At 36.8% G+C, this 27326-nt stretch overlaps 1 protein-coding gene across 1 annotated transcript; it reads right to left on the bottom strand.

Annotated features, from left to right (window-relative positions):
• Window positions 1-6186: 6186 nt before the first annotated feature.
• On the bottom strand, window positions 6187-26951 carry LOC131627786 (uncharacterized). The gene is made up of 10 exons (XM_058898642.1): window positions 26237-26951; window positions 25959-26162; window positions 25721-25865; window positions 24715-25631; window positions 23463-24626; window positions 22741-22959; window positions 22492-22621; window positions 16856-17547; window positions 16590-16775; window positions 6187-6281 (listed from the first exon to the last, which is right to left on the bottom strand). Exons 1-10 carry the CDS (start codon window positions 26949-26951, stop codon window positions 6187-6189), a joined length of 4467 nt encoding a protein of 1488 aa, XP_058754625.1.
• Between the last annotated feature and the right edge of the window lie 375 nt (window positions 26952-27326).

Raw genomic sequence — 27326 nt, 5'->3', positions numbered from 1 at the left:
CTTCTGATAATTTCTCCTTGCTATCAATGAAATTTATCTTTTCTTCTCTCATATTGTTTGTCTTGTTTTTTCATCTGAATCTTTTCTATTTTTGAAGTTATGACAAAAAGGGGGAGAAAAATGTGATAAATGATCTGATTTATTTTATCAGTTGCTGAGAGAAAGACTCCACATTTCTAACAGAACTTGCAAGTTCTATGTCTTTGAGTGTTTTGCAGGAATTGAAGATCCTCTTTTAAAGCTCAACATGAGAAGCAAAGACATGGGGAAAAGCAATTCTGTATAAAAACAAGCTCATGGAAATTGAAGCAAGCTGAGTGCTACAAAGCTTCAAGATCAGAAGCAAGAAGGAAGAATGTTCTGATATTCTGATGATAGAATATGCTCTAACACATTCCTATTCCTTATATGTTCTGATGCATGTTTTTAGTTATAAAATATGCTCTGTAACATTACTGTTGTTTGCTCTGATACATATTATATGTTCTAATACATATTTTATGTTCTGATTCATTCATGCTGACTTTTGTCGATTAGTTTGTTCTGTAACATTTCAGGATGTAAAGATGCTCTGATGATGCTCTGGTACATTCAACAATGTTCTGATACAATCTAGCATGCAATCATTCAAGAAGAAATTCAAGCTCTGAAGCTGTCCTATGGAAGCAAGAATCAGAAGCTATGAATGTTCTGAAGATCGAAGAAATTCAAGTTCTGAAGCTGTCCTATGGAAGCAAGAATCAGAAGCTGTGAATGTTCTGATGATCTAAGCATATGTGATCGTCTCAACTGAAATGGAAAATACTCAGGGAAGTCCTTTATTTATAAATTTCTTCTAGTATTTATTTCAGGGGGAGATTATTTATCTCAGGGGGAGATTGTTAATCTCAGGGGGAGACATATTCACACACAATGTTTATATGCTTATGCTATAGCTGTGTAATTGTCTTTAGCCGTCTGATATTCTGATCGCAAATTCATATCATTTATATATGTTTTTGTCATCATCAAAAAGGGGGAGATTGTTAGAACAAGATTTGTTCTGATAAATATTCTTAGTTTTGATGATAACAAGCATATGAATTTTGTATGAGATAATGTGGTATTCTAATACTATGCAATTTCCATTTCAGGAATTATACAAAGAGTATGCACAAAATCAGCGCAAGAAGCACTGACTCAGAAGGTTCAGCATGCAACATCAGAACATGGTCTGGCAAGACATCAGAAGATGGTCAAGCAGAATCAGAACATGGGTCTATGGAAGCATCAGAAGAACTTGAGATCAGAAGCAGAAGCACTGAAGTTCTCATGGTATCACGCTCAGAAGCACTTCAAGGTCAGAAGACAAGAAGATGCTCTGCACCAAGCTGTTTGACTCTGATGATATTCAAACGTTGTTTACACAAACATCAGATCAGAAGCAAGTACTAGCTGGCAGGCTAAGCTGACTGATAAAAGGAACGTTAGAAGCTATTAAAGGCAACGTCAGTAGACACAACGAAAACAAGGCTCGAGGTAGTTGACAAAAGAGTGAAACATTAAATGCAATGTTGTACGGATTACGCAAATCATTAAATGCTCCCAACGGTCATCTTCTCAAACGCCTATATATTGAAGTTCTGATGAAAAGTTGAATACAAGACTTTATGCAAAAACTCTGAAACGCTGTTCAATTCAAAAGCTCTCAAACTTCATCATCAAACTCACTACATTGCTGTTGTAATATCTTAGTGAGATTTAAGCTTAAACTTAAGAGAAATCACAGTTGTGATAATAGCTTTTTAAGAAGCATTGTAACTCTTATAATTTATTTACATTAAGTTGTAAGAACTAGAGTGATCAGGTTGTTGATCAGTATACTCTAGAAAGTCTTAGAAGGTATCTAAGCAGATTGTTCCTAGAGTGATCAAGTTGTGATCAGTATACTCTAGAAGACTTAGCAGTTGGCTAAGTGGAAAACCATTGTAATCTCGTGTGATTAGTGGATTAAATCTTCAGGTGAGGTAAATCACTCCAAGGGGGTGGACTGGAGTAGTTTAGTTAACAACGAACCAGGATAAAAATCATTGTGCAAATTGTTTTTATCTTACAAGTTTTAAAGCTACACTTATTCAAACCCCCTTTCTAAGTGTTTTTCTATCCTTCAAATTAAATATTGGGCAAGATCATATATCGCTTTTGCATACATTTGTTTTTTATATGAAAAAAAGTGTTAGCAAAAAAAGGGTAACGTAAATAAATAATTTTTTCGCTCAAATAAATATTTACGAACACAAACCTTAAACCGAAATAATTTTATGCTCTTGCAATCTATCATAGAGAACTCTTCATGAAAAACACTATTGCAAACCTTAAATTCTTCATATGATGATACTTGCTTGAGAGGAACAATTCTTGATATTCATAATGCAATCCATGATAGAGAACTTCTTTATAATGAAAGTTATTTATGTTTCACACGGTTCACTAACGATAATGTATTTAGCGTTGATAGTCATGAAATGGACGACAAGGATTTGATTAAGGATTTGATAAATGCCCTTGATTTTAATGTTAAATTATCTTTCGGTTTTTATAAAAAATGACGGGTTAGAACATTTAATTTATAAATAAAAAATACAATTAATAAAGAGGTTCCAATTTGAACGCTAAATGTTACCTCGATTTTTAGGAACACCGACAAGTTAGAACATTTAATTTACAAATAAAATATACAATTAAAAGAGAGGTTAGAACACCGACGTATCACGCATGCACTGGAATCATATCACTAGAATAGCAATGATCAACTATATAATCAAGTCGTAACGTCTCTTTTAGATTATCAAATCGTTGTGTCTTCAAATTTTGAAGTTCAAACATTGTTTCAAAGTCTTTTCCTATTTTCAACGTCCTACTATCAACTCGCTCTTTCCTTGTTTCAAATTCCTTTTTTCTTAGCAAAAATGGATGAAAATTTGTTGTTCGTTATCGATGAAAAGTATGTTGATTTAAATGATTTAAAACGTTTTGAACCAAAGTTGAGGAAAACTTTTAACAAATAAAAGTTGAATGGTTACTTTAACATTCCACGTGGCCCCATATACACTAACCTCGTTAAAGAGTTCTGGTTGAATGCCTCCGTTTTTCCAACTGGTCATCAAGAAATCATCTAGTCCTATATCAATGTCACTCATTTATACATTACTCCATCATTGATTGCTATGACATTCAATCATGAAGAGTTTGGTAGTTGTGTTAAACATTATGAACTCAACAATGGCTACACAACCCTCCTTCACCGACTTTTTTCCAACCAAAATAATCTCTCTAGTCCTGCTTCTCTAACCCAAATTGCAAAACATTGGTTTCAACTTCTAGTGGCAAATCTCCGCCCAAGAGAGAAAGAACTAGAAACACTTATTTGGTATGACAAACATCTCGTGTTATTCCTCACCTACAACATCAATGTTAATCTTTTTCTTACCATTTTCAACTTCTTGAAGGAAATAATAAAGGCTTCCCGGGAAGAAACAAATTTTCTCATACCGTAGGGAAGAGTTTCTTCTGAACTTTTCTATAAGTTAGGGATAGTTAAGGGGGATGTTGAAGTTGAGTTCACTGAGAAGTTTGAATTTGTTGATTATTTTTCTTTGTTGTATTGTTTTTTTATTATCAATGAAATATTTCCTTTGTCTATTATTGCCTGTTATTGTTTAACAAAGTTTTTTAGAATTACTAATTAACAAAACAAAACATGACATCTGAAAAAGACGTCAGGTGATAAATCTTTGAAAAAAGTTTTAAATGTGGCGAAAGGGATTCGAAGCATGGTTCCTTATAGTTATATTACCTCGGTTTTCAAAAAAATCGAGATAACAAGTTTATTATTTTTTTATGGAATTAAAAAAGGCGCTAACTTATAGCTGTGTTACTTCGGTTTTTTAAAACCCTAACGTAACATCATGTTGTTTATCTTATTAAAAAATAAAATATTACACTCCCAAAACATATCCTCTCTGTTTTTAGCATGTTGGAGATGGAATTTTTGTCATAAAAAGTGTTATTCATTGCAGTGACATTTAGAATCAATCATTAACATTTTGAAATGCATCTTTCAACAATAACAATTTCACTAATAAAACATTAGAGTGTCTCACCAATCTTTCAATAATAATAATAATAATAATAATAATAATAATAATAATAATAATAATAATAATAATAATGTCACGTAATCGGAATGAGTCATCAAATTTATAAATTTTAAAATTCAAATTCAAAAACCGAACTAATCACTCACAGGTTATATGGATTAGGTCGATTTTTACCCGTATTTAAATATATTAGAATAAATAATGTATTAATTTAGTTTAATTTGGATTCACATTTTCTCGGATCACCCACAACCACGAATACCCTCAATCACAAGTTACAAACATTGGATATTTGATTTTCTAGACAATGATGTTAAACCGTGTCATTTCATTCACCAAACTATAATTCAATCCCAATAAGTATAAATAATCGTGTGGTTTACTTAAACACGAAGCAGGTGAGGATCCAAGAAACAAAGGGAGACATGATTTCCATGAACTAGGAGACACTTAGTATGGGCAAGATGATGTTCTGATTTTGAAACATGGCCTACCTAGTGAAATGTCATTTTATAATGGATTCAACACTGTTTGACCATATTGAAAAAAAAGAAAGATATAGGTAAAGGGGGATTAACCTTGCCATTACACTCAACAAGAGGGACCAATTTGTAAACAGTGTTGGGCAAACGACAAGGAAATCTAAAAGCAGAAGAAAAATATGGACCATTTGTGATGCGAACATCACCAAAAACCGTAGCTAATTTTTTCCACTATACGACGCGGTTTCCTTTACGTATTTATCTTTTTGTTATCACATGGCTCTTTTTTATATATAACAAAAATCACATGGTTTTTTTAAGAAATAATATTTTGACATAAAAATTGACATTATATTAGATATTTAACTTTAATCAAATATTTTGTAGTATATTTAAATATTTTGAAATTTGAGAGAAAATATATATATTTTTTTTAAATAGAAGGATAGAATGAAAGAATTATAGGATTTAGGTGAAGAGAATTTTAGAGTTTAATTGTATTTAAAATATTAAAATTTTATAATTTGAGATAACTCAAAATTTATATTGGATGAAAAGTTTGAAAATTTTTATAGGACTTAGTTAAATTTTTTAATCATAATTTATGTTGTAACTAGTGTGATACCCGTGCGTTCGCACGGGTACTCGTCGGTTTCGCGTATTTGGAATGAGTCAAATAAATAGATATTAATAAAGAAAATGTAAGGATATTTTTATTGAAATAAGAAGGAAAAAATGTATTATTTTTTTCAACATTATACATTAAAATGTATATTATTAAACAAAATTATAAAATTAAAACACGGTAAAAAATATCACTAATAAAAAAACTTGAAATGATATTTTTATTAAAAATCTATGAAATAATTTTTTTATTGTTAATGTTAATGAATAAAAGGTGATGTAGTTTGAATAGTTTTCATTGCCTTGTATTATTGAAATTAAATTTTAATTTTATTATTTCTATTTTATTAATTTTATATTTTATAAATATTTTACAAGAAAAAGTACATCGTCATGGGTTGGCCATAACAGGTAATCTCTTTTTTTTAGTAGCCCCCTGTCCCTAGAGCAGATAGGAAGGGCAGTTCTTACCCAAGTTACTTTTCTTCTACGAACCTTTCTACAATTTATTAGGTTGGCCATGTTTATGTTCTCGATATATTGAAACTTAGCTCAAGTCTAATAATTATAAAAGATCTTGATACTGAAATGCAGTCCATCCAATGCAGTCCCCACCAACATCTTCGCCTCCACTGCTAGCTTGGGACAATGTCGATTCAAGACTGATTGAAAGCCTTACAATCAAAGCTCACAGATCTAAATCAATTCATAACTGATAGTAACATAAAGGATTAAAGTTGTTTAGAATGACATTGTAGCTGCAACTGTGATAGTAACATAAAGGTGAAAAGATGTTTAGAATGACATTGTAGCTGCAATTGCAACCGATTCAACTGCATTTTGCTGTGGTATGAAGGTTAGTTTTGCAAACTCTACGACAACCAAACTCAAAACCATCTCAACCATTGATAAATGAAACAATAAAGGCTAGATAATTTTAACTAACAAATTGCCTGCATTTTGGGCATAACATTTACAGTTGCTGAATCATTACGAAATGCAGATAACGATATCTTCACAAGAATGAAATGTATATCTAACAATTAGAATGTATATTAGATATAAGTTATATATTAATATTAAAAGAGTATTTTTTTTAATATATAACTTATATAACTTATAAATGGTAACAGTATGTATATTAAAAGAGTAAGTATTTTTTAACTCATCAAAATTTAATATATAACTTAGACATTGTTAACTAATATCTAACAATTGAAATGTATTAACATGTTAAATTAGTTCAGCCATCAATAGTTGCAGATAGCAGTGTAACATATACTTAGAAAATACAAATATCAAGTAGTTCACAATAATATCTAATAGCCAAAATAAATACCAATTCATAATACTTTCTAATATTATGCTACATGCTGATGTTGTATTTCTTCAAGGAAAAACAACAGAAATGTCAAAAACTTAAACATTCCATATTACTCTTTCACATTCACACAACGAACATATCTGCAAAATAGATGATATCCATTAATTACCAATTACCACTACTATACAAAAAAATACTATGATATAATATTGATGTTTGTAGCTAATCTCAAAGAATAGGTTATTCTGCTTTGGATAAGAGTTTAGTTGTGTCCTTTTCAATTCAATTCATTGACAACAGCATCTCATTTAGACAGATATAGCAGGTTGACACAATCAGATAGTATTTAAAATGCTTATAAGAAAATATAGTATCAAAAATATCTCTACTCATCTATTTGAATTAGATCCTACATTTCATGAAAGAACAAACTGGAAAATCTAATAAAATCATCTAAAACTAATGATCTCGTAGTGAATGAGAACTTCTTTCCTCTTAATGAAAACACAATAGTTACACTTATATTGTGGGAGTCATACTCACTTCATATAGGGGCAGTGGAGTTGGTAGGATAATAGGAGCAACAACTCTTCTAAGACGGATGAAAATGCACCCTGTTTCAGAACAATTATCATCCTTCAGTAGCAATGAAAATATCAAGAAGTCGCAAAAAAATTAACACAATAGCAAAAATATATAATGGGTTACCGTAATTAAGTTTATCTCATATATTATTGAAAACCTCTTTGTAAACGACGTTTGTAGTGGTTCCTTTGAACTTGCCCTTGTCATCATGTACCAATATTTTGATTCCTTGTTTGGTTGTGACCCTTGATAGTGCGACATATATTTGACCATGGGTGAATACTGAAGGATAGAAAAACACTTAGAAATGGGGGGTTTGAATAAGTGTAGCTTTAAAAACTTGACAAATAAAAATAAAATGCACAGTTATTTTTATCCTGGTTCGTTGTTAACTAAACTACTCCAGTCCACCCCCGCAGAGATGATTTACCTCAACTGAGGATTTAATCCACTAATCGCACGGATTACAATGGTTTTCCACTTAGTCAACAACTAAGTCTTCCAGAGTCTTCTGATCACACACTGATCACTCCAGGAACAACTGCTTAGATACCCTCTAAGACTTTTCTAGAGTCTACTGATCCACACGATCACTCTAGTTACAACTGCTTAGTTCACTCCTAAGACTTTCCTAGAGTATTCTGATCCACACGATCACTCTAGTTCCTTACAACTTAATGTAATCAATTCTAAGAGTATTACAAATGCTTCTTAAAAGCGATAATCACAACTGTGATATTTCTCTTAACGTTTAAGCTTAATCTCACTAATATATTACAACAGCAATGTAGTGAGCTTTGATGAAGATGAAGATTCTGAGCTTTTAATTGAACAGCGTTTCAGCAAGTTAATTTGAGTTGTTTTTGTTCAGGATCGTTAACCTTGCTTCTCATCAGAACTTCATATTTATAGGCGTTGGAGAAGATGACCGTTGAGCGCATTTAATGCTTTGCGTGTTCCGTACAGCATCGCATTTAATGTTATACGCTTTTGTCAACTACCTCGAGCCTTGTTCACGCTGTGTCTACTGACGTAGCCTAGAATAGCTTTTAACGTTCCTTTTGTCAGTCAGCGTAGCTTGCCACTTGTACTTTCTTCTGATCTGATGTTTGTGAATACAACGTTTGAATATCATCAGAGTCAAACAGCTTGGTGCATAGCATCTTCTGATCTTCTGACCTTGAAGTGCTTCTGAGCGTGATACCATCAGAACTTCAGTGCTTCTGTTCTCTTGTTCTTCTGATGCTTCCATAGACCCATGTTCTGATTCTGCTTCGACCATCTTCTGATGTCTTGCCAGACCATGTTCTGATGTTGCATGCTGAACCCTTTGAGACAAAGCTTCTGAGCGCTGAATTATGCGTACTCTTTATATATTTCCTGAAAAGGAAATTGCATTGGATTAGAGTACCATATTTATCTTAAGCAAAATTCATATTGTTGTTATCATCAAAACTAAGATAATTGATCAGAACAAATCTTGTTCTAACAATCTCCCCCTTTTTGATGATGACAAAAACATATATAAATGATATGAATTTGCGATCAGAAAGAATAAACGGCAAAAGACAAATTACACAGCTATAGCATAAGCATATGAATATGTCTCCCCCTGAGATTAACAATCTCCCCCTGAGATAAATAATCTCCCCCTGAAATAAATACTCGAAGAACTTTAATAAAAGACTTCCCTGATTATTTCGGTAGAGACGATCATATAAGCTTCTGTCTTCAGAGAATTCATAGCTTCTGACTTCTGCTTCCATAGGACAGCTTCAGAACTAGAATTTCTTTAGATTCCTAGAACACTCACAGCTTCTGATTCCTGCTTCCATCTAGGACAGCTTCAGAACTTGAATTTCTTTGATCTTCTGAACATTCACAGCTTCTGACTTCTGCTTCCATCTAGGACAGCTTCAGAACTTGAATTTTCTGGATCTTTAGAACATTCGCAGCTTCTGATTTCTGCTTCCCTCGGATAGCTTCAGAGCTTTGAATTTCTACCAACATCACTTCATGCTAGATTTGTATCAGAACATTGTTGAATGTACCAGAGCATCATCTGAGCATCTCTACATCCTGAAATGTTACAGAACAAAAACTAAACGACAAAAGTCAGCATGAACGAGTTAGAACATAAAATGTATATTTGAACACATAATATGTATCAGAGCCATATAGGCTAAGATAATGTATCATAGCAAATAGAATTTTGTCAGATCAAATAGACAAATATGGATCAAATTCTATTATCAGTGCTTCTGATTCATTCTTCTTTCTTGCTTCTGATTTCTGAAGCTTGACAGCACTCAGCTTGCTTCAGTTTCCATGGTTTTGCTTCTTGTGTTTGCTTTGAAGATTCTCTTCACTTCTTTATACCTGCAAAACACTTAAACCATATAGAACTTGCAGTTCTTGTTAGTGAATGTGTGGGAGCTTTACCCAGCAACTGATAGATTTAATCAAATCATTTATCATTTATCTTCTCCCCCTTTTTGTCATAACATCAAAAAGAATATAACAAAAGATTTAGATGTATAAAACGACAAATAAAAACACTTGAATGTAAAAGCAAAGAAACATTTCATTGATAATCAAACGAAGGTTTACAGGAGAGGAATGCAAGAAACAGATGCAACAAGGAAAGAAAACTACAAAGACCAAAAGACTAAGATCCTAGCCTACGCAAAATCCGCGCCAGAACATCATGAATCCCGTCAGTGCTTGTAGCTTGCCTTGTCATGAAGGAGCGAAACTCAGCATTGGCTGCTTCTTGCGCGTCCAAGCGAGAAGCCAGCATAGCTTGATTCTGATGAAGAGTTTCCAAGGTCTCCATCAGAGCTGAGGTTTCACCAGAAGAGGAGGCACCTGAATTTCTGCCAAAAGGGACAGCAATCTCAGCAGGGTGATCTTCTGGGAGATCTTCAGCTTGTGCATCTTCCATTTCCTCATCTGAGTCTGACTCAGAAGTAGCCTTAGCATATTCTGGTTCAGGCAGCTCAGAAGTTCCATCTTCCAACGCTTGAAGAATAGCTGCTAGGTTTGTTGGAGGAGTAGGACCAGCAACTTCAGCACGATAAACCACTACTGGAAAGACCATGTGAGGTGCTTTTTCAGAAGGGTTCATCCTGAACCAGTTGAACAGCCACTGAAAATCTCCAGTCAGCACAGGAAACCATGGTCTCCACACCACGATGTCTCTGCAGAGATTTTCTTCTTCCAACTCATCTGCTGGTATCTTCCTTTCAAGAACACTTCTGTTCCTGATGAGATGGTGACGGCTGCTTTCACCAGCTTCCAGCCGAAGACCACGAATACCAGGAGCTTCAGACATGATCCTTCTCTGAGTGTCTGTAGCCTTATCCAGAAAATCCTGACGAAAGGTATTCCAAAGGTTGTTTGTAGCATACTCATCCAGATGGTTAAGGTGAGCAGCACCTAGAATTTCCAGCCAGCCATTTACATCAGAATGTAAAAGCTCCAGATATGATTGAGTGGTAGGGGTTGGAGGGTTGACGGTGAACCTAGAGTCGGGAAGAACAACACTATAGGGATTAGGTGTTCTGGTGGGAAAAGGGTGTGAGAGAGATGAAGAAATATCTGATGGAAGGGTTGAAGGAGAGGAGATATCAGATGGTGAAGAAGGTGGTTCCGAGAGAATGAATGAGGAGGAAGAGGTGGTGGAGGTCTTTGAAGAGGGAGGTGATTGAGGGGTACCGTCAAGGGGTTGATACACTTTGAGAGGGTCATAGGTGATCCTTACTCTTTTTGGTTTGGTCTCTGGTTCAGCAGTTGCCTTTCTCTTTTGTTTCCGATCATTTTCTTGATTCCCAGAGCTTGACGATGGATTCATGATGGATTTGCAGATATTGGAGACTGCTAGGGTTTATGATATGAATGCAAAGAGAGAGAACGAAAAAGAAACTGTATGCAAAGTGAGAGAAATATAAGAGGGAAAAGAAACGTTTGAAGAATATAAAAAGAAAACTGAAAGGGAGTTAATGATGAAAAGCATTTAATGTTACGTGACATGAGGAGAGATAATAAAGACAAAAGACGTGATTTGCACAGTTACCTAAGTAGACGTCCCCTCAACTGCACGCACGCTTGTCCAGGAGTAGTGAACACGTGTTTACCATCTGGATAGCCAGTTACAGCTGTTTTGCTTTTAAAGAGATTCTGAATCAACTTAGACAATGAAACGTTAGTAGTAACTGAATTACAATTTCTAATTGATTTTAATCAGAACTTCTTAAGAAAAAGATTTCAATTCAGAAGATACCCATATATAAGAACTTCTCATCTTCTAATTCTGGGCTTGTTTCTGAAGACTCATTTTGTACCAATTATATTGAATCCATCTGGTCTAGGAACAAGATCCCAAACATCATTCCTTGTAAACTGATTCAATTCTTCTTGCATGGCAATTATCCAGTCTGGATCTTCTAGAGCATGATCAACAGAAGTTGGCTCGATCAAAGATACAAGACCTAATTGACAGTCTGCATTGTTCTTAAGGAATGCTCTTGTTCTGATTGGATCATCCTTCTTTCCAAGAATGACATCTTCTGAATGACCAGAGATGAGTCTGGATGATCTTCTGACAGATGGTTCTTCAGATATGCTTAGATTCTCCAGAGAAGCTGATTCTTGATCTTCCGATTCTTTGCTTCTGAGAAGCTCTGCTTCTGATGCGTTGCTTCTTGGCTCAACAACTTCTGATATATCAATATCACAATCTGCAAAATTATCAAACTGCTTTGGTTTTTCAGAACCAAGCTTATCATCAAACCTGATATTGATTGATTCTTCTACAGTCAAGGTTTCAGTATTGTATACCCTGTAGCCTTTTGAGCGTTCAGAATATCCAAGAAGGAAACACTTTTGTGCTTTGGAATCAAACTTACCAAGATGATCTTTAGTGTTCAGAATAAAACATACACATCCAAAAGGATGGAAATATGAAATGTTGGGCTTTCTATTCTTCCACAATTCATAGGGAGTCTTATTTAGAATAGGTCTGATAGAGATTCTATTCTGAATATAGCATGCAGTGTTTATTGCTTCTGCCCAGAAATGCTTATCCATATTGGTTTCATTGATCATGGTTCTGGCCATTTCTTGTAGAGTCCTATTCTTTCGTTCTACAACCCCATTTTGCTGTGGAGTTCTAGGACAAGAGAAATCATGGGCAATACCATTCTCTTTGAAGAATTCTTCAAAGGATCTGTTCTCAAATTCACCACCATGATCGCTTCTGACCTTTATGATTTTACACTCTTTTTCAGATTGAATCTGAATGCAGAAATCAAAGAACACTGAATGAGTCTCATCCTTGTGTTTCAAGAATTTTACCCATGTCCAGCGGCTATAATCATCTACGATGACTAATCCATATTTCTTCCCTCTGACAGATGCTGTTTTGACTGGGCCAAACAGATCAATGTGCAGGAGTTCTAATGGCCTTGAGGTAGAAACAACATTCTTGGACTTGAATGCAGGTTTGGAGAACTTGCCCTTCTGACATGCTTCACAAAGAGCATCTGATTTGAATTTCAGATTATGGAGTCCTCTGACCAGATTCAGTTTGTTAATCTGAGAAATCTTTCTCAAACTAGCATGACCTAATCTTCTGTGCCAGACCCACTGCTCTTCGGAAACAGACATAAGACAAGTCACCTTCTGACTCATAAGATCTTGCAGATCTGTCTTATAAATGTTGTTCTTCCTCTTGCCTGTAAATAGGATTGAGCCATCCTTCTGATTTACAGCCTTGCAATACTCTTGATTAAAGATTATATCATAACCATTGTCACTCAATTGACTGATAGATAAGAGGTTATGTGTTAATCCTTCTACAAGAAGTACATTAGAAATGGAAGGAGAGTTACCAGACTTTATAGTTCCAGAGCCAATTATCTTGCCCTTCTGATCTCCTCCAAACTTGACTTCTCCTCCAGACTTAAGCACCAGGTCTTGGAACATAGACCTTCTTCCTGTCATGTGTCGCGAGCATCCAGAGTCCAGGTACCATGACATGTTGTGCTTTGTCCTTTTTGCAGTCAAGGATATCTGCAATAGGAATAATCTTATCCTTAGGTACCCACATCTTTTTGGGTCCTTTCTTGTTAGATTTTCTCAAGTTCTGGTTGAACTTGGGTTTAACATTGTAAGCAATAGGAGGAACAACATGATAATTCTTAATGTGAGTTTTATGATATTTCCTAGGTTGTGTCACATGCTTTTTGGTGTGTGTTATGTGAAAACTTTGAGCATGTGAAGTGTGCCTAATATCATGGGAGTGGCCATACTTGAACTGATCATACAATGGCTTGTATGTGAATTTCATTTCATCAACAGGTTCAAGTTTGTATGGGGTTTCACCCTCAAAACCAATGCCAACTCTTTTGTTTCCAGACACAGCATATATTATAGAAGCTAGCTGACTTCTGCCAATACTTCTAGATAAGAACTTCCTGAAACTTAAATCATATTCTTTCAGAATATGGTTTAGACTAGGAGTGGATTGTTCTGAATCAGAAGGAGATCCAACATTATTGGATAATTTTAAAAGTTTTTCTTTTAATTCAGAATTTTCCAACTCAAGTTTCTTTGTTTCAAATTCAAATAGCTTTTTCAGCTTTTTGTATTTGAGACTAATCTGAGACTTGAGTTCCAGAAGTTCAGTTAGACCGGAAACTAACTCATCTCTAGTAAGTTCAGAAAATACCTCTTCAGAATCTGATTCTGATGTAGATTCTGATCTGTCATCTTCTGTCGCCATCAGCGCACAGTTAGCCTGCTCATCTTCAGAGTCTGAATCATCTTCTGACTCATCCCAGGTTGCCATAAGACCTTTCTTCTTATGAAACTTCTTCTTGGGATTTTCCTTCTGAAGATTTGGACATTCATTCTTGTAGTGTCCAGGCTCGTTGCATTCATAGCACATGACCTTCTTCTTGTCAAATCTTCTTTCATCAGAAGATTCTCCACGTTCAAATTTCTTTGAACTTCTGAAGCCTCTGAACTTCCTTTGCTTGGTCTTCCAGAGTTGATTTAGCCTTCTGGAGATCAAGGACAGTTCATCTTCTTCTTCAGATTCTGATTCTTCAGGATCTTCTTCTCTAGCCTGAAAAGCGTTAGTGCATTTCTTGATATTTGATTTTAATGCAATAGACTTACCTTTCTTTTGAGGCTCATTTGCGTCCAGCTCTATTTCATGACTCCTCAAGGCACTGATAAGCTCTTCCAGAGAAACTTCATTCAGATTCTTTGCAATCTTGAATGCAGTCACCATAGGACCCCATCTTCTGGGTAAGCTTCTGATGATCTTCTTTACGTGATCAGCCTTGGTGTATCCCTTGTCAAGAACTCTCAATCCAGCAGTAAGAGTTTGAAATCTTGAAAACATCTTTTCAATGTCTTCATCATCCTCCATCTTGAAGGCTTCATATTTCTGGATTAAAGCTAGAGCTTTAGTCTCCTTGACTTGAGCATTTCCTTCATGAGTCATTTTCAAGGACTCATATATGTCATAGGCCGTTTCCCTGTTAGATATCTTCTCATACTCAGCATGAGAGATAGCATTCAGCAAAACAGTTCTGCATTTATGATGATTCCTGAAAAGCTTCTTCTGATCATCATTCATTTCTTGCCTTGACAGCTTTACGCCACTGGCATTTACTGGATGTTTGTAACCATCCATCAGAAGATCCCATAGATCACCATCTAGACCAAGAAAGTAACTTTCCAGTTTATCTTTCCAGTATTCAAAGTTTTCACCATCAAATACCGGCGGTCTAGTATAACCATTGTTACCGTTGTATTGCTCAGCAGAGCCAGATGTGGATGCAGGTGTAGGTGTAGACTTTTCACTTTCATCAACCATCTTTTACTGAAGCGTTTTTCTCTTCCTGAATCTTTTCTAAACACGGTTAAGTGCTTGCACCTTAGAACCGGCGCTCTGATGCCAATTGAAGGATAGAAAAACACTTAGAAAGGGGGGGTTTGAATAAGTGTAGCTTTAAAAACTTGACAGATAAAAATAAAATGCACAGTTATTTTTATCCTGGTTCGTTGTTAACTAAACTACTCCAGTCCACCCCCGCAGAGATGATTTACCTCAACTGAGGATTTAATCCACTAATCGCACGGATTACAATGGTTTTCCACTTAGTCAACAACTAAGTCTTCCAGAGTCTTCTGATCACACACTGATCACTCCAGGAACAACTGCTTAGATACCCTCTAAGACTTTTCTAGAGTCTACTGATCCACACGATCACTCTAGTTACAACTGCTTAGTTCACTCCTAAGACTTTCCTAGAGTATTCTGATCCACACGATCACTCTAGTTCCTTACAACTTAATGTAATCAATTCTAAGAGTATTACAAATGCTTCTTAAAAGCGATAATCACAACTGTGATATTTCTCTTAACGTTTAAGCTTAATCTCACTAATATATTACAACAGCAATGTAGTGAGCTTTGATGAAGATGAAGATTCTGAGCTTTTAATTGAACAGCGTTTCAGCAAGTTAATTTGAGTTGTTTTTGTTCAGGATCGTTAACCTTGCTTCTCATCAGAACTTCATATTTATAGGCGTTGGAGAAGATGACCGTTGAGCGCATTTAATGCTTTGCGTGTTCCGTACAGCATCGCATTTAATGTTATACGCTTTTGTCAACTACCTCGAGCCTTGTTCACGCTGTGTCTACTGACGTAGCCTAGAATAGCTTTTAACGTTCCTTTTGTCAGTCAGCGTAGCTTGCCACTTGTACTTTCTTCTGATCTGATGTTTGTGAATACAACGTTTGAATATCATCAGAGTCAAACAGCTTGGTGCATAGCATCTTCTGATCTTCTGACCTTGAAGTGCTTCTGAGCGTGATACCATCAGAACTTCAGTGCTTCTGTTCTCTTGTTCTTCTGATGCTTCCATAGACCCATGTTCTGATTCTGCTTCGACCATCTTCTGATGTCTTGCCAGACCATGTTCTGATGTTGCATGCTGAACCCTTTGAGACAAAGCTTCTGAGCGCTGAATTATGCGTACTCTTTATATATTTCCTGAAAAGGAAATTGCATTGGATTAGAGTACCATATTTATCTTAAGCAAAATTCATATTGTTGTTATCATCAAAACTAAGATAATTGATCAGAACAAATCTTGTTCTAACAAATACATCTCTTGGCAAGTAAAGTCCTACCGTATCCAAAGACTGGCCCTGAGATTTGTTAATAGTCATTGCATATGACACTGTTATTGGAAATTGCCGTCTATTTAGTTTGAATGGCCAAGGGGATTGTGATGGTGACATATCCATCCGAGGGATGTAAACTAAATTCCCAAAACCCTTTCCAGCCATTATTTTAGCTTCAACAACATGGGTTGCCATCTTTGTTATAATTAGCCTTGTGCCGTTACACAAACCTTCTGACTGATCAATGTTTCGCATTAGCATAACAGGTGTTCCAACCTTTAACTTTAAGTGATGGTTAGGCAAGCCAGATGTTCGTAGGGAACTAAGAAACTCAGGTGTAAGGATGTCAACTACGGTTGGATCATGAATTTCAGATTTGTCAACTGAATTACAACTGTAGTAATCGTGTATCTCTCCTATATATCAAACATAAATATATCAGCAAAAAGAAGTAAACATATAAAATTTGGACTTGGAAGGGGATTAGGAAAACAACCTGGCATCAAGGCAAGAAGGTGGTCGTTTATCTCATCAACAACTTCTAACGTAGAAGCGAGTATTGCTCGACTTTTGAGATAATCGTTAGATTTGTAATTGTGAATGAAATCAGGGTATGTACTACTGACAATACCAACAATAGGATCATCAAAGTCCGTTATTAAAAGTTCAGGGGGTATTTCAATTTCAGCAACACCGTTGTTTGGTTCTGAAACTTTGCCTTCACCAATTCTCAGAAGCCAATTAGAAAAGTCTGCAATCTCTCTTTTATCTTGTTCAGTTGGTCCAGAATGAAGCCGCATGTTTTGTGTTAAGGTTAAGACCTGGACCGAATGCCATATATAAGAAGCATTTATCGTAGAGTGTACGATATCAGAACGACTCCCTCTTGGAACAACAGGCAAAATCTGTCTAAAATCACCACCAAATACAATAACCTTGCCACCAAACACATCCTTGGAGTTACTGTAGGTACTCATTACATCCTTCAAAGTTCTGTCAAGTGCTTCTAAAGCATGCTTGTGTGCCATGGGTGCTTCATCCCATATAATAAGTTTTGTTTGCCTAAGAAGCTCTCCAACGTCATCGTTATATTCTACTTTGCAAGTAGAATTATCCAATGTTGGTACAGGTATCTTGAACTTAGAATGTGCGGTTCTACCTCCAGGCAATAAAAGAGAAGCTATTCCACTGGTTGCAACAGTTAAACAAATATCATGTTTGGACCTTGTGAGATTTTGGATCGAACTCTAGTATGGCCTAAGGGTAGCTTCTTGGTTCGACAGGGTTAAGCATGAAGTCGAAGGTTGTTCACATGCTTGTGTCGAAGATGCTAGGGTTATTAGCATGTTAAATTAGGTTTTAGTATTTAAACCCTAATTTGTTAAGTTAGCTTGTTTATTAAGTTGACTTGTGTAATGGGCCTTGTGGAAAAAGCCCATTAGTTAGTATGTTAGGTTTTATTATAAATAGCATACTAGTCTCTCATCATTGCTAAGCTGCAAATCCTAATTTAGGGTGAGAGAGGTTATTTGTTATTCTTGTAAACTTGTAATCTTGTTTTAAGAGAAAGTAAAAGAATAACGGTTATAACCAATTATTGTGTTCTTCTTCTCCCCTATAATTCCCTATTATACTTTGTTATTGGTATCGTTTTTCACAACAAATTGGTGCGGTGAGCGTGGAGAAGATGCCGTCAACAAAGTATGAGATTGAAAAGTTCACCGGAGTGAATGATTTCGGTCTGTGGCGCTTGAAGATGAAAGCCCTACTGGTTCAGCAGGGTTGTTTGGAAGCGTTGAAGGGAGAGGCAGCCATGAATGCTGCATTAACGGCAGCGGAGAAGACGACTATGATTGAGAAGGCACACAGCGCAATTTTGTTGAGCCTTGGTGATAAGGTTCTCAGGCAGGTATCAAAGGAGACGACGGCATCAGGGTTATGGGTGAAACTTGAAAGTTTGTATATGACCAAATCGCTGGTAAATCGACTCTACCTGAAGCAAGCTTTGTATTCATTCAAGATGATTGAAGACAAAGTATTGGCTGAGCAGTTGGATATGTTCAACAAGCTGATTCTTGATCTTGAAAATATTGATGTGAAGATCGATGATGAAGATCAAGCGCTGTTACTATTGTGTTCTTTGCCTCGATCACATGCTCACTTCAAAGAAACTCTCTTGTATGGAAGAGAGTCCCTGACGTTTGAAGAAGTTCAATCAGCCTTGTACTCTAAGGACTTGAATGAACGAAAGGAGCATAAACCTTCGACTGTTGGCGAAGGTTTGGTCGTTAAAGGAAAACTCTTACGAAAGGATAGTAAGTTCGACAAGAAGAAAGGCAAAAGCCAGTCGAAGTCTTACAGTGGCGAAGCATCTGGCATTCGATGCTATCATTGTAAGAAGGAGGGTCACACAAGAAAGGTGTGCCCTGAACGCCTGAAAGATCATGGAGGTAAGGATAATGGCAATGCAGCCATTGTTCAAGATGATTTTGAATCATCTGATGTTCTTGTAGTTTCAAGCAGTGACTCGAGAAGAGAGTGGATTATGGATTCAGGGTGCACTTGGCACATGACTCCAAACAAAGACTTGTTCGAGGAATTATGTGATCAAGATGGTGGATCAGTATTGCTGGGAAACAACAAGGCTTGCAAGATTGCAGGTGTTGGATCTGTGAGATTCAAGCTCCATGATGAGTCAATAAGGTTGTTGACTGAAGTCAGGTATGTTCCTGATTTGAAGAGAAATCTGCTTTCTCTTGGTGAATTCGACAAGAAAGGATATGTTTTCCAAGGAGAGAAAAGTATCCTAAGAGTCATGAAGGGTTCGAAGGAAGTCTTGAGAGGCGTGAAGAAACAAGGCTTGTATACCCTTGAGGCTGAAGTTGTAAGTGGTTCGACAAATGTTGCATCCACGAAATCTTTGTCGAAAACAGAAATCTGGCACATGAGATTGGGCCATGTCAGTGAAAGAGGTCTAGTCGAATTAGGGAAACAAAATCTGCTTGGTGGAGACAAAATCGAAAAGCTGAAGTTTTGTGAACCCTGTGTACTTGGAAAATCTTGCAGAGTGAAGTTCAACAAAGGCAAACAAAGAACACATGGATCCCTTGATTACATCCATGCTGATCTTTGGGGGCCTGCAAGGTGTCCATCACATTCAGGAGCAAGGTATTTTCTATCCATAGTAGATGATTATTCCAGAAAATTATGGGTATTCATCCAGAAGACTAAGGATGAAACTTTTGAGAATTTCAAAAGTTGGAAGACTCTGGTTGAAAATCAGACTGGCAGAAAGGTCAAGAGGTTGAGAACCGACAATGGCCTTGAATTTTGCAATGAGGCATTCGACAGTTTTTGTGCTGCCTCTGGTATTGCAAGGCATAGAACTACTGCAGGTACTCCACAGCAAAATGGTTTGGCTGAAAGGTTTAATCGAACTATTTTGGAGAGAGTCAGATGCATGTTGACTAGTGCGGGGTTAAAGAAGGTGTTCTGGGCTGAGGCTGTTGCGACAGCAACATATCTGATAAACAGATGTCCTTCGACAGCTTTAGATATGAAGACACCTGAAGAAGTTTGGTCGGGACATCCACCAGATCTCGACAAACTGAGAGTATTTGGCTGCATAGCCTATGCTCACATTAGGCAAGACAAGGTCGAACCTAGAGCTCTGAAATGCATGTTCATGGGATACCCAGAAGGAGTCAAAGCTTATAGGCTATGGTGCCTAGAGTCAGGTCACAGGAGGTGTATCACCAGTCGAGATGTAGTTTTCAATGAAGCTGAAATGGCTTTTAAGAAAACTGATGATGTTGGTCGAAGTACAGAAACATCTGACGAAGAGCTGGAACAGGTAGAGATTCCTGTTGAGGTGGAGCATGTTGATGCTGAATTGCATATCCCAGATGAAGTCGAAGAAGAAGCAGAAGATGCTGAAGTTGAGGAAACTGACGATGACTACCTATTGTCGAGAGATAGGTCGAGAAGAGTCATCAAGCCACCTCAGAGACTTGGATATGCAGATCTTATAGCTTATGCCTTAATCTCTGCAAGTGAGGTTCTAGACGAAGAACCTAGAGACTATAAGGAAGTTATGAGGAGTCGAAATAAGACTGAATGGCTGAAGGCCATGGATGATGAGATGAAATCTCTTCATGATAATCATACTTGGGAACTGATCAAGAAACCTGTTGGGGCAAGGTTAGTCAGCTGTAAATGGATTTTCAAAGTTAAGGAAGGAATTGAAGGAGTGACGTCGAAAAGATACAAGGCAAGGTTAGTTGCAAGGGGTTTCACTCAGAAAGAAGGTGTCGACTTCAATGATGTGTTTTCTCCTGTTGTGAAGCATAGGTCCATTCGAATGTTGCTTGCCATGGTGGCACAGTTCAATCTAGAACTGGAACAAATGGATGTGAAGACTGCGTTCTTGTATGGTGATTTAGATGAAACGATCCTGATGAGGCAACCTGAAGGGTATGTCGAAAAGGGGAAGGAAGATTATGTGTGCGAGTTAAAGAGATCTTTGTATGGGCTGAAACAATCTCCTCGACAGTGGAATAGGAGATTCGACAAGTTCATGGCACGCATAAGTTTCATTAGAAGTCAGTTCGACCACTGCGTTTACTTCAGATTTCGACCTGGTAATTCATTTGTTATTTTGTTGCTTTATGTGGATGATATTCTCATAGCAAGCAACAGTGTCGAAGATGTGATGAGGGTGAAGGCTGAACTCAATAAGGAGTTCGATATGAAGGATCTGGGAGCTGCTTCCAGGATTCTTGGAATTGACATTCGAAGAGATAGAAAGAAGTCGAAGTTATGCCTATCTCAAGAGGCATATCTACGGAAGATTCTTGAAAAGTTTGGTATGTCGAATTCGAAGCCAGTTGTGACTCCAACAAACCCTCAATTCAAGCTGAGTATTGATCAGTGTCCCAGTACTGATGTCGAAAGAGCCTATATGAATAGCATCCCATATGCTAATATAGTCGGTTCTTTGATGTATGCTATGGTCTGTACTAGACCCGACATAGCATACGCAGTAAGTCTTGTAAGCAGGTACATGGCGAATCCTGGAAAGGCTCACTGGCAAGCATTGAAGTGGATTTTAAGGTACATAAATGGGTCTCTGAATAGAGTCCTAATTTATGGTGGAGCCTTGGGTGAAGATAGTAAAGCAGTAATAGAAGGATATGTCGACTCTGATTATGCAGGTTGTATGGATTCCAGAAAATCTATTTCTGGATATGTTTTCACTATGTTTGGCACTGCAATTAGTTGGAAAGCAACACTTCAGAAGGTTGTTGCTCTATCAACCACTGAAGCGGAGTATATTGCCCTAACTGAAGCTGTGAAAGAAGCATTGTGGCTTGAAGGTTTTGCAAAGGAGCTAAAACTTCAAGGTCGAGGTATCACTGTTAAATGTGATAGTCAAAGTGCAATACACCTGTCGAAGAATTCAGCCTATCATGAGCGAACTAAGCACATTGATGTGAGGCTGCATTTCGTCAGAGGAGTAATCGAGCATGGAGAAGTCCAAGTGCTGAAGGTTTCGACTGAAGACAATGCTGCTGATATGATCACCAAGACATTGCCGAGTTGCAAGTTTTTCCACTGTATGCAGCTGATAAAGCTGCATGAAGAAAGCTAGTTTGTTCCCTTGATGTTGTAGAGTTAGATCCAAGGTGGAGATTTGTGAGATTTTGGATCGAACTCTAGTATGGCCTAAGGGTAGCTTCTTGGTTCGACAGGGTTAAGCATGAAGTCGAAGGTTGTTCACATGCTTGTGTCGAAGATGCTAGGGTTATTAGCATGTTAAATTAGGTTTTAGTATTTAAACCCTAATTTGTTAAGTTAGCTTGTTTATTAAGTTGACTTGTGTAATGGGCCTTGTGGAAAAAGCCCATTAGTTAGTATGTTAGGTTTTATTATAAATAGCATACTAGTCTCTCATCATTGCTAAGCTGCAAATCCTAATTTAGGGTGAGAGAGGTTATTTGTTATTCTTGTAAACTTGTAATCTTGTTTTAAGAGAAAGTAAAAGAATAACGGTTATAACCAATTATTGTGTTCTTCTTCTCCCCTATAATTCCCTATTATACTTTGTTATTGGTATCGTTTTTCACAACAGACCTCAATTTGCTTGCAAGTGTCCTCCACATGTAGGTTTTACCAGTACCGCCGTAACCATGTAGGAAGAACACACCACCCTTTTGCGCTTGGACAGACTCCATAATTCTTTCATATATGCCCCTCTGTTCATCTAATAAAGAGATGATAACATAAAACATCTATGATTATTGATGATAAGGAGGCCACAAAATAAGATGTAATGATGACAATGGAAATGTAGAAAATAAAGTATTAATCATGAATACAAACCTGTAAGAGCATTGAAGAGATTTGTGAATTCGGATCTCATTGTCGACGCATCGTAATTACGTTCGTCATATATGAGTCTATTGCCTAATTGTTGCAGAACATACCCATCCGGATATGGAATTGGCTTAAAATCTGTGAGACTCCTTCGATTTGCCTGAAGGAGTTTTTCAATTTCTATTAACGTCAAATTCTGTAATTCAGCCTCCGTCAATAACAACTCTGGACACATTGATATGAGAAAACAAAGTTCAAAATTAGTTAGAATACTTGGTAGTTAAGTAAGAAAACACATACATATGTCGGGTTAATAAGTCGAAGGCATGGATTAATCTGTATGTTTAATGTATAAGATTAGAGTCATCATTTGTGAAGGTCTAAACACTTTTTTACCACAGCAGGTCAAAAAACAGCATGTACATTAGTATCCACCTAAGTTTAAAGATTCTAATATAAGCCCACGCAATATGTATACCAGTGATAATGAGTCCATACGTGGTTACAGTATTTTTTAGGTGAAGATTATATATGTTGTTAGATTCTGGTATATAAAAGGTATATCATTAATTCACCTACAATTCTAATGGTAAGTTACAAAAACATAATTGACAAACTTGTTAGAAATATATAAGGTAGTACGTAAACAAATAACACAAAAAAAACTATGATATTGAGATGTGTTAAACCTGGATTTTGAGCCAGTTGTCTTTGGGCATGCAACACACCATCCGCTAATAGCATCCATGATTCTTTCCAAACATGAGCAGGGCGATTAACAGCACCTGACAAAAGCATAACGACGAAAAGTTTGCGAAGAACATGACCTGAACCCCATTCACTCGCCTCTTTGATAGCTCCAATGTATTCTTTATCGTCTTCAAGAAAGCCCATTGCAAAGCATGCATCCCTAAATGTATCATATTGGTCGTCACCAATTTTCCGAATTTCCTCGTAATTCGTCGGCCCCTTGACTACCGTCAACATCATCCGCAGGTAAAATAGTTCTCCAGTGGTTGGTGGAACCCATATCAAACGACCGATGGTGAACCCCTTTTTGCGAGGCTTCCACATTCTTTTTCTCTTATCATAAACAAATTTTGATACAAATTGGCCGTACGTCAGTAACCGGGCTTCTTCGTATTTTCCATTTGCAACCAGCCAAGCTGTAAACATGGATTCGGTGACACTTGCATTTTCCAATATATTTTCCATTCGATCGTGATCAGTGTAGTAAATAGCTTTCTCACCTATTAAATGATAGAACATACGTTCGACCGCGGGTTTTCTGCCATGAATATTATAAGAGTAAATTCTCCAAGACGCTTCACTCGGGGATACATACCTGCAGTCCAGATATTGTTTGATTTCATCAATTGGCTCTTTGTCATTCCTTGAAACTGTTGCCGTGATTCTATCAAAGCCTTTGTGTATATATTTGAAAAGATATTTGATGGATGTACTTTGGTTACACCATTCCATGTTTATATGTGCACGGTATTTCAAAAGTAGTCTTGTATTGAAAGGTACAACATGTCGATTGTCTAGCTCGATACCATTTATTTGAATAACATGGGAGTTTGACCTTCTTCTATAAAGGGGATAACCTTCAGCATCAACAATTGTGTCTTCAATAAACTTCTTCGGGAAGTATTTTGAGCACTTTCTATTTTTCATACATTGCGAGTTCATTCGTGATAGGCCACAAGGTCCATGCATCATATGTGCCCTAACTAAATTGTATAAAGTTGGATGAAGATTAGGGTCTGGAATTTCTGCACAAATGATGTTATCTATGTCCGAAGGTGTTGGATATTTGCTCTGAGGGTGCAAGAAGATCAAAATGTGTGCATGCGGCAATCCCCGCTTTTGAAATTCAATCGTGTACATAACTGTAAACGTAAGAGTTAGTTAAGGATTGCTGTCCATGGAAGAAAAATGATTGAAAAATTGCGTTACTAAATCAAGAACATCACTTACATGCCAAGACTTTTCCGAGAACATGGTGTTTTGTAATATCATTCATGAGTTCATCAAACTTGATTTTGAAAACTTTTGTAATAATATCTGGTCGATCGTGCGGCTTTAACCCAGTTCCAGACAATGCACGAGTGATTTCTGGCCAATTGGGGTTGCAAGTAAATGTAACAAATAAATCAGGAAATCCCAACCTACTTGAAATGGCCATCCCATCAAAATACAATTGATCCATGTATCTCTTGCTACCAACAAAAGTAGATGGTAATACTACACGTTTTCCTCGCTTTGATCGTTGATTTGGCTCGCCACCACCACATTGATCATTCAACTTATTATATTTACCAACTCTTAACTTTGATTGATTGTCCCTCAACCAATTAAGTCGTTCAGACTCCATCATTGCATAACCGTCGACTAAGAACTGTTGAAATAGCCGTCTTGAGTGATGTAATGTTTTAGCCTCGTTGTGGCGTTCCTGCAATCTGAATGATAGCCAATCTTTGATGGATTGACGGTTTCTCCTATTAACTTCAGTTTGATGTTCATATTTCTTCAATATATTTTTCCTGTATCCATCTTCGCCATACACAAAAATGAGAGGGTATTGATATGCTAAGTACGCAGCATGAAACTCATCAATGCGTTGCAAATGACCATCTCGTGGTTGAATGATGATGTCTCTTTTAGAGGCAGAATCAATATCTCCAACAATCAGAGCAGCAACTTCTGACACAGTGGGTCTGTTGTACACGCGTCCATCCCCGGGTCTATCACTAATGAGTCTCAACTTTAAGTCTAAGAAATTATTAGACTTCAAAAGATCCCTTGCCATCCTAAAAGCCTTTGCATGAACATTGAACTCGTCTAACATAAGCTTCAGCTTAGTGACAATGTCCCTTTTGACCACTTCATTTTTCCTGTAATTTGGAATGAATAATATGTAAAAAAATTGAAATAGAAAATGTGCCAACACAATCATTATATATTGCTAACTAATTACAAATACCTGAAACACTTCATTCTGTTATCAACTTCGTTGTCAGTGTCATAAATATATAGCTGAGCATATTGCGGAAGATTTCCAATTTTCGGTAGTAGAGTACCTATGCGATGACATGTTTGACCGTGCAGTCTTAAAGTAGGTGGGCCTCCTGTTTTCGAGTAGGTTGTGTCGAATTTCATTCCAGAAGAAGTGAAAGAAAACATGGCATTGTAAGTTCGAATATTGTTCTAATAGTTTTTACTCTGTGGAGAAGTGCCATCATATAGAAGATGTTGCAACAGTTGTGGTGGGTCTTGTAGGAGGGGGAGTACAATGTTTCCACCCTTGCAACAACGATGGAACTTAGGAACAGTTGTATGGCGCGATTTTTTTATACGTTCTTGATACCACATACAAGATTGACAACATGGACATTCCCATACTTGGTCTCCTATATCCGAATATTCTGCAGAGTGCAAAACATATTAATCAAATAAAATAGTCAAGTATAGTTATAAAGGCATTCCAATATGAACTTACCTTGCAAATGTGAATCTGTTAAGGGTTCAGGATCCATGCTGGCATCAGAGTCAGAACTACCATTCAAACTGAATTCGTCGTCAGAATTAGACACGACATCATCCGAATGATGCCATTCTGCTGCAATATCAGGAGTTACATATTGACTGTAGGTTGGGGCATTAGACGTAGATGCGTGACTCGTGTTATAACTCGGTTGAATAGTCTTAGAGCAATGTTCGAACAGGTTTTGTTTACTTCCAAGCAATCTAATTTTTTTAGGCATAGATTGTTGTTGGAGATGTCTCTGAAATGGTCCAGTGTTTATCAAATTAGAATTGCTAGGTGAAAGAGGTATACGTGCAACAGTGAATGGGGCCTGATTAGGGATAGCAAAGTGTTGATGGCCCCCGGTATAATTTTCCTTGTCTGCAATATTACAGGACTTTTTCTTGTTACTTAAAATTAGCTTCCTTCTCCTTCTAGCAATAGTAGCTTCAGAAGTATTTTCCAAGTTTTCATAGTTAGTAGAAGAAACAGTACCAATTGGTGTATTAGATGAAGGACTTGAAAGAGAAGGCGGTAAAGTGGATACATTATTACGGGTCTGTAAATCAGTAGATTGCCGGGTATGCACAACGTAAGGTGCATTTCTCTTTGCTGTCAAAATAAACCTCCTCCTACGTCTAGCAATTGCACATTGAGTGACGTTGTTTTGAATAAAGTTTGGATCCATCGTTGGAATATGAAATCGTTAATTATTCCAACTCTGGACAGGAAGACATGAGTGTCAATAAATCACATATTAAGAGAGAAAATCATTATAGTATAGAAAACCAAGCAGATAAAAGCAATAAATTTTTTCAATTGAAGGAGGTGTGTGCTCTTGCTTTCAACATACCTTGAAGCAGAGGGAAACATCCATAGTCACAAAGTCTGCTAAGGTGTAGAAAGTCTGCTAAGGTGTAGATGTCGACGAAAGCTGTAGAAGAACAATAAAGGTGTGAAGTTAATGTATTTCCACTCACTTTGCAAATGTTATTAAAAATACAAACTGAAACAGAGAGATAAGAAATGATTTTGCGTTGGACCCACTTGTTAATTGTTTTTA

The sequence above is a fragment of the Vicia villosa genome, unplaced genomic scaffold (assembly GCF_029867415.1).
Source record: "Vicia villosa cultivar HV-30 ecotype Madison, WI unplaced genomic scaffold, Vvil1.0 ctg.000402F_1_1, whole genome shotgun sequence".
NCBI lineage: Eukaryota > Viridiplantae > Streptophyta > Magnoliopsida > Fabales > Fabaceae > Vicia > Vicia villosa.
This window is presented reverse-complemented; position numbering and strand designations above follow the sequence as displayed.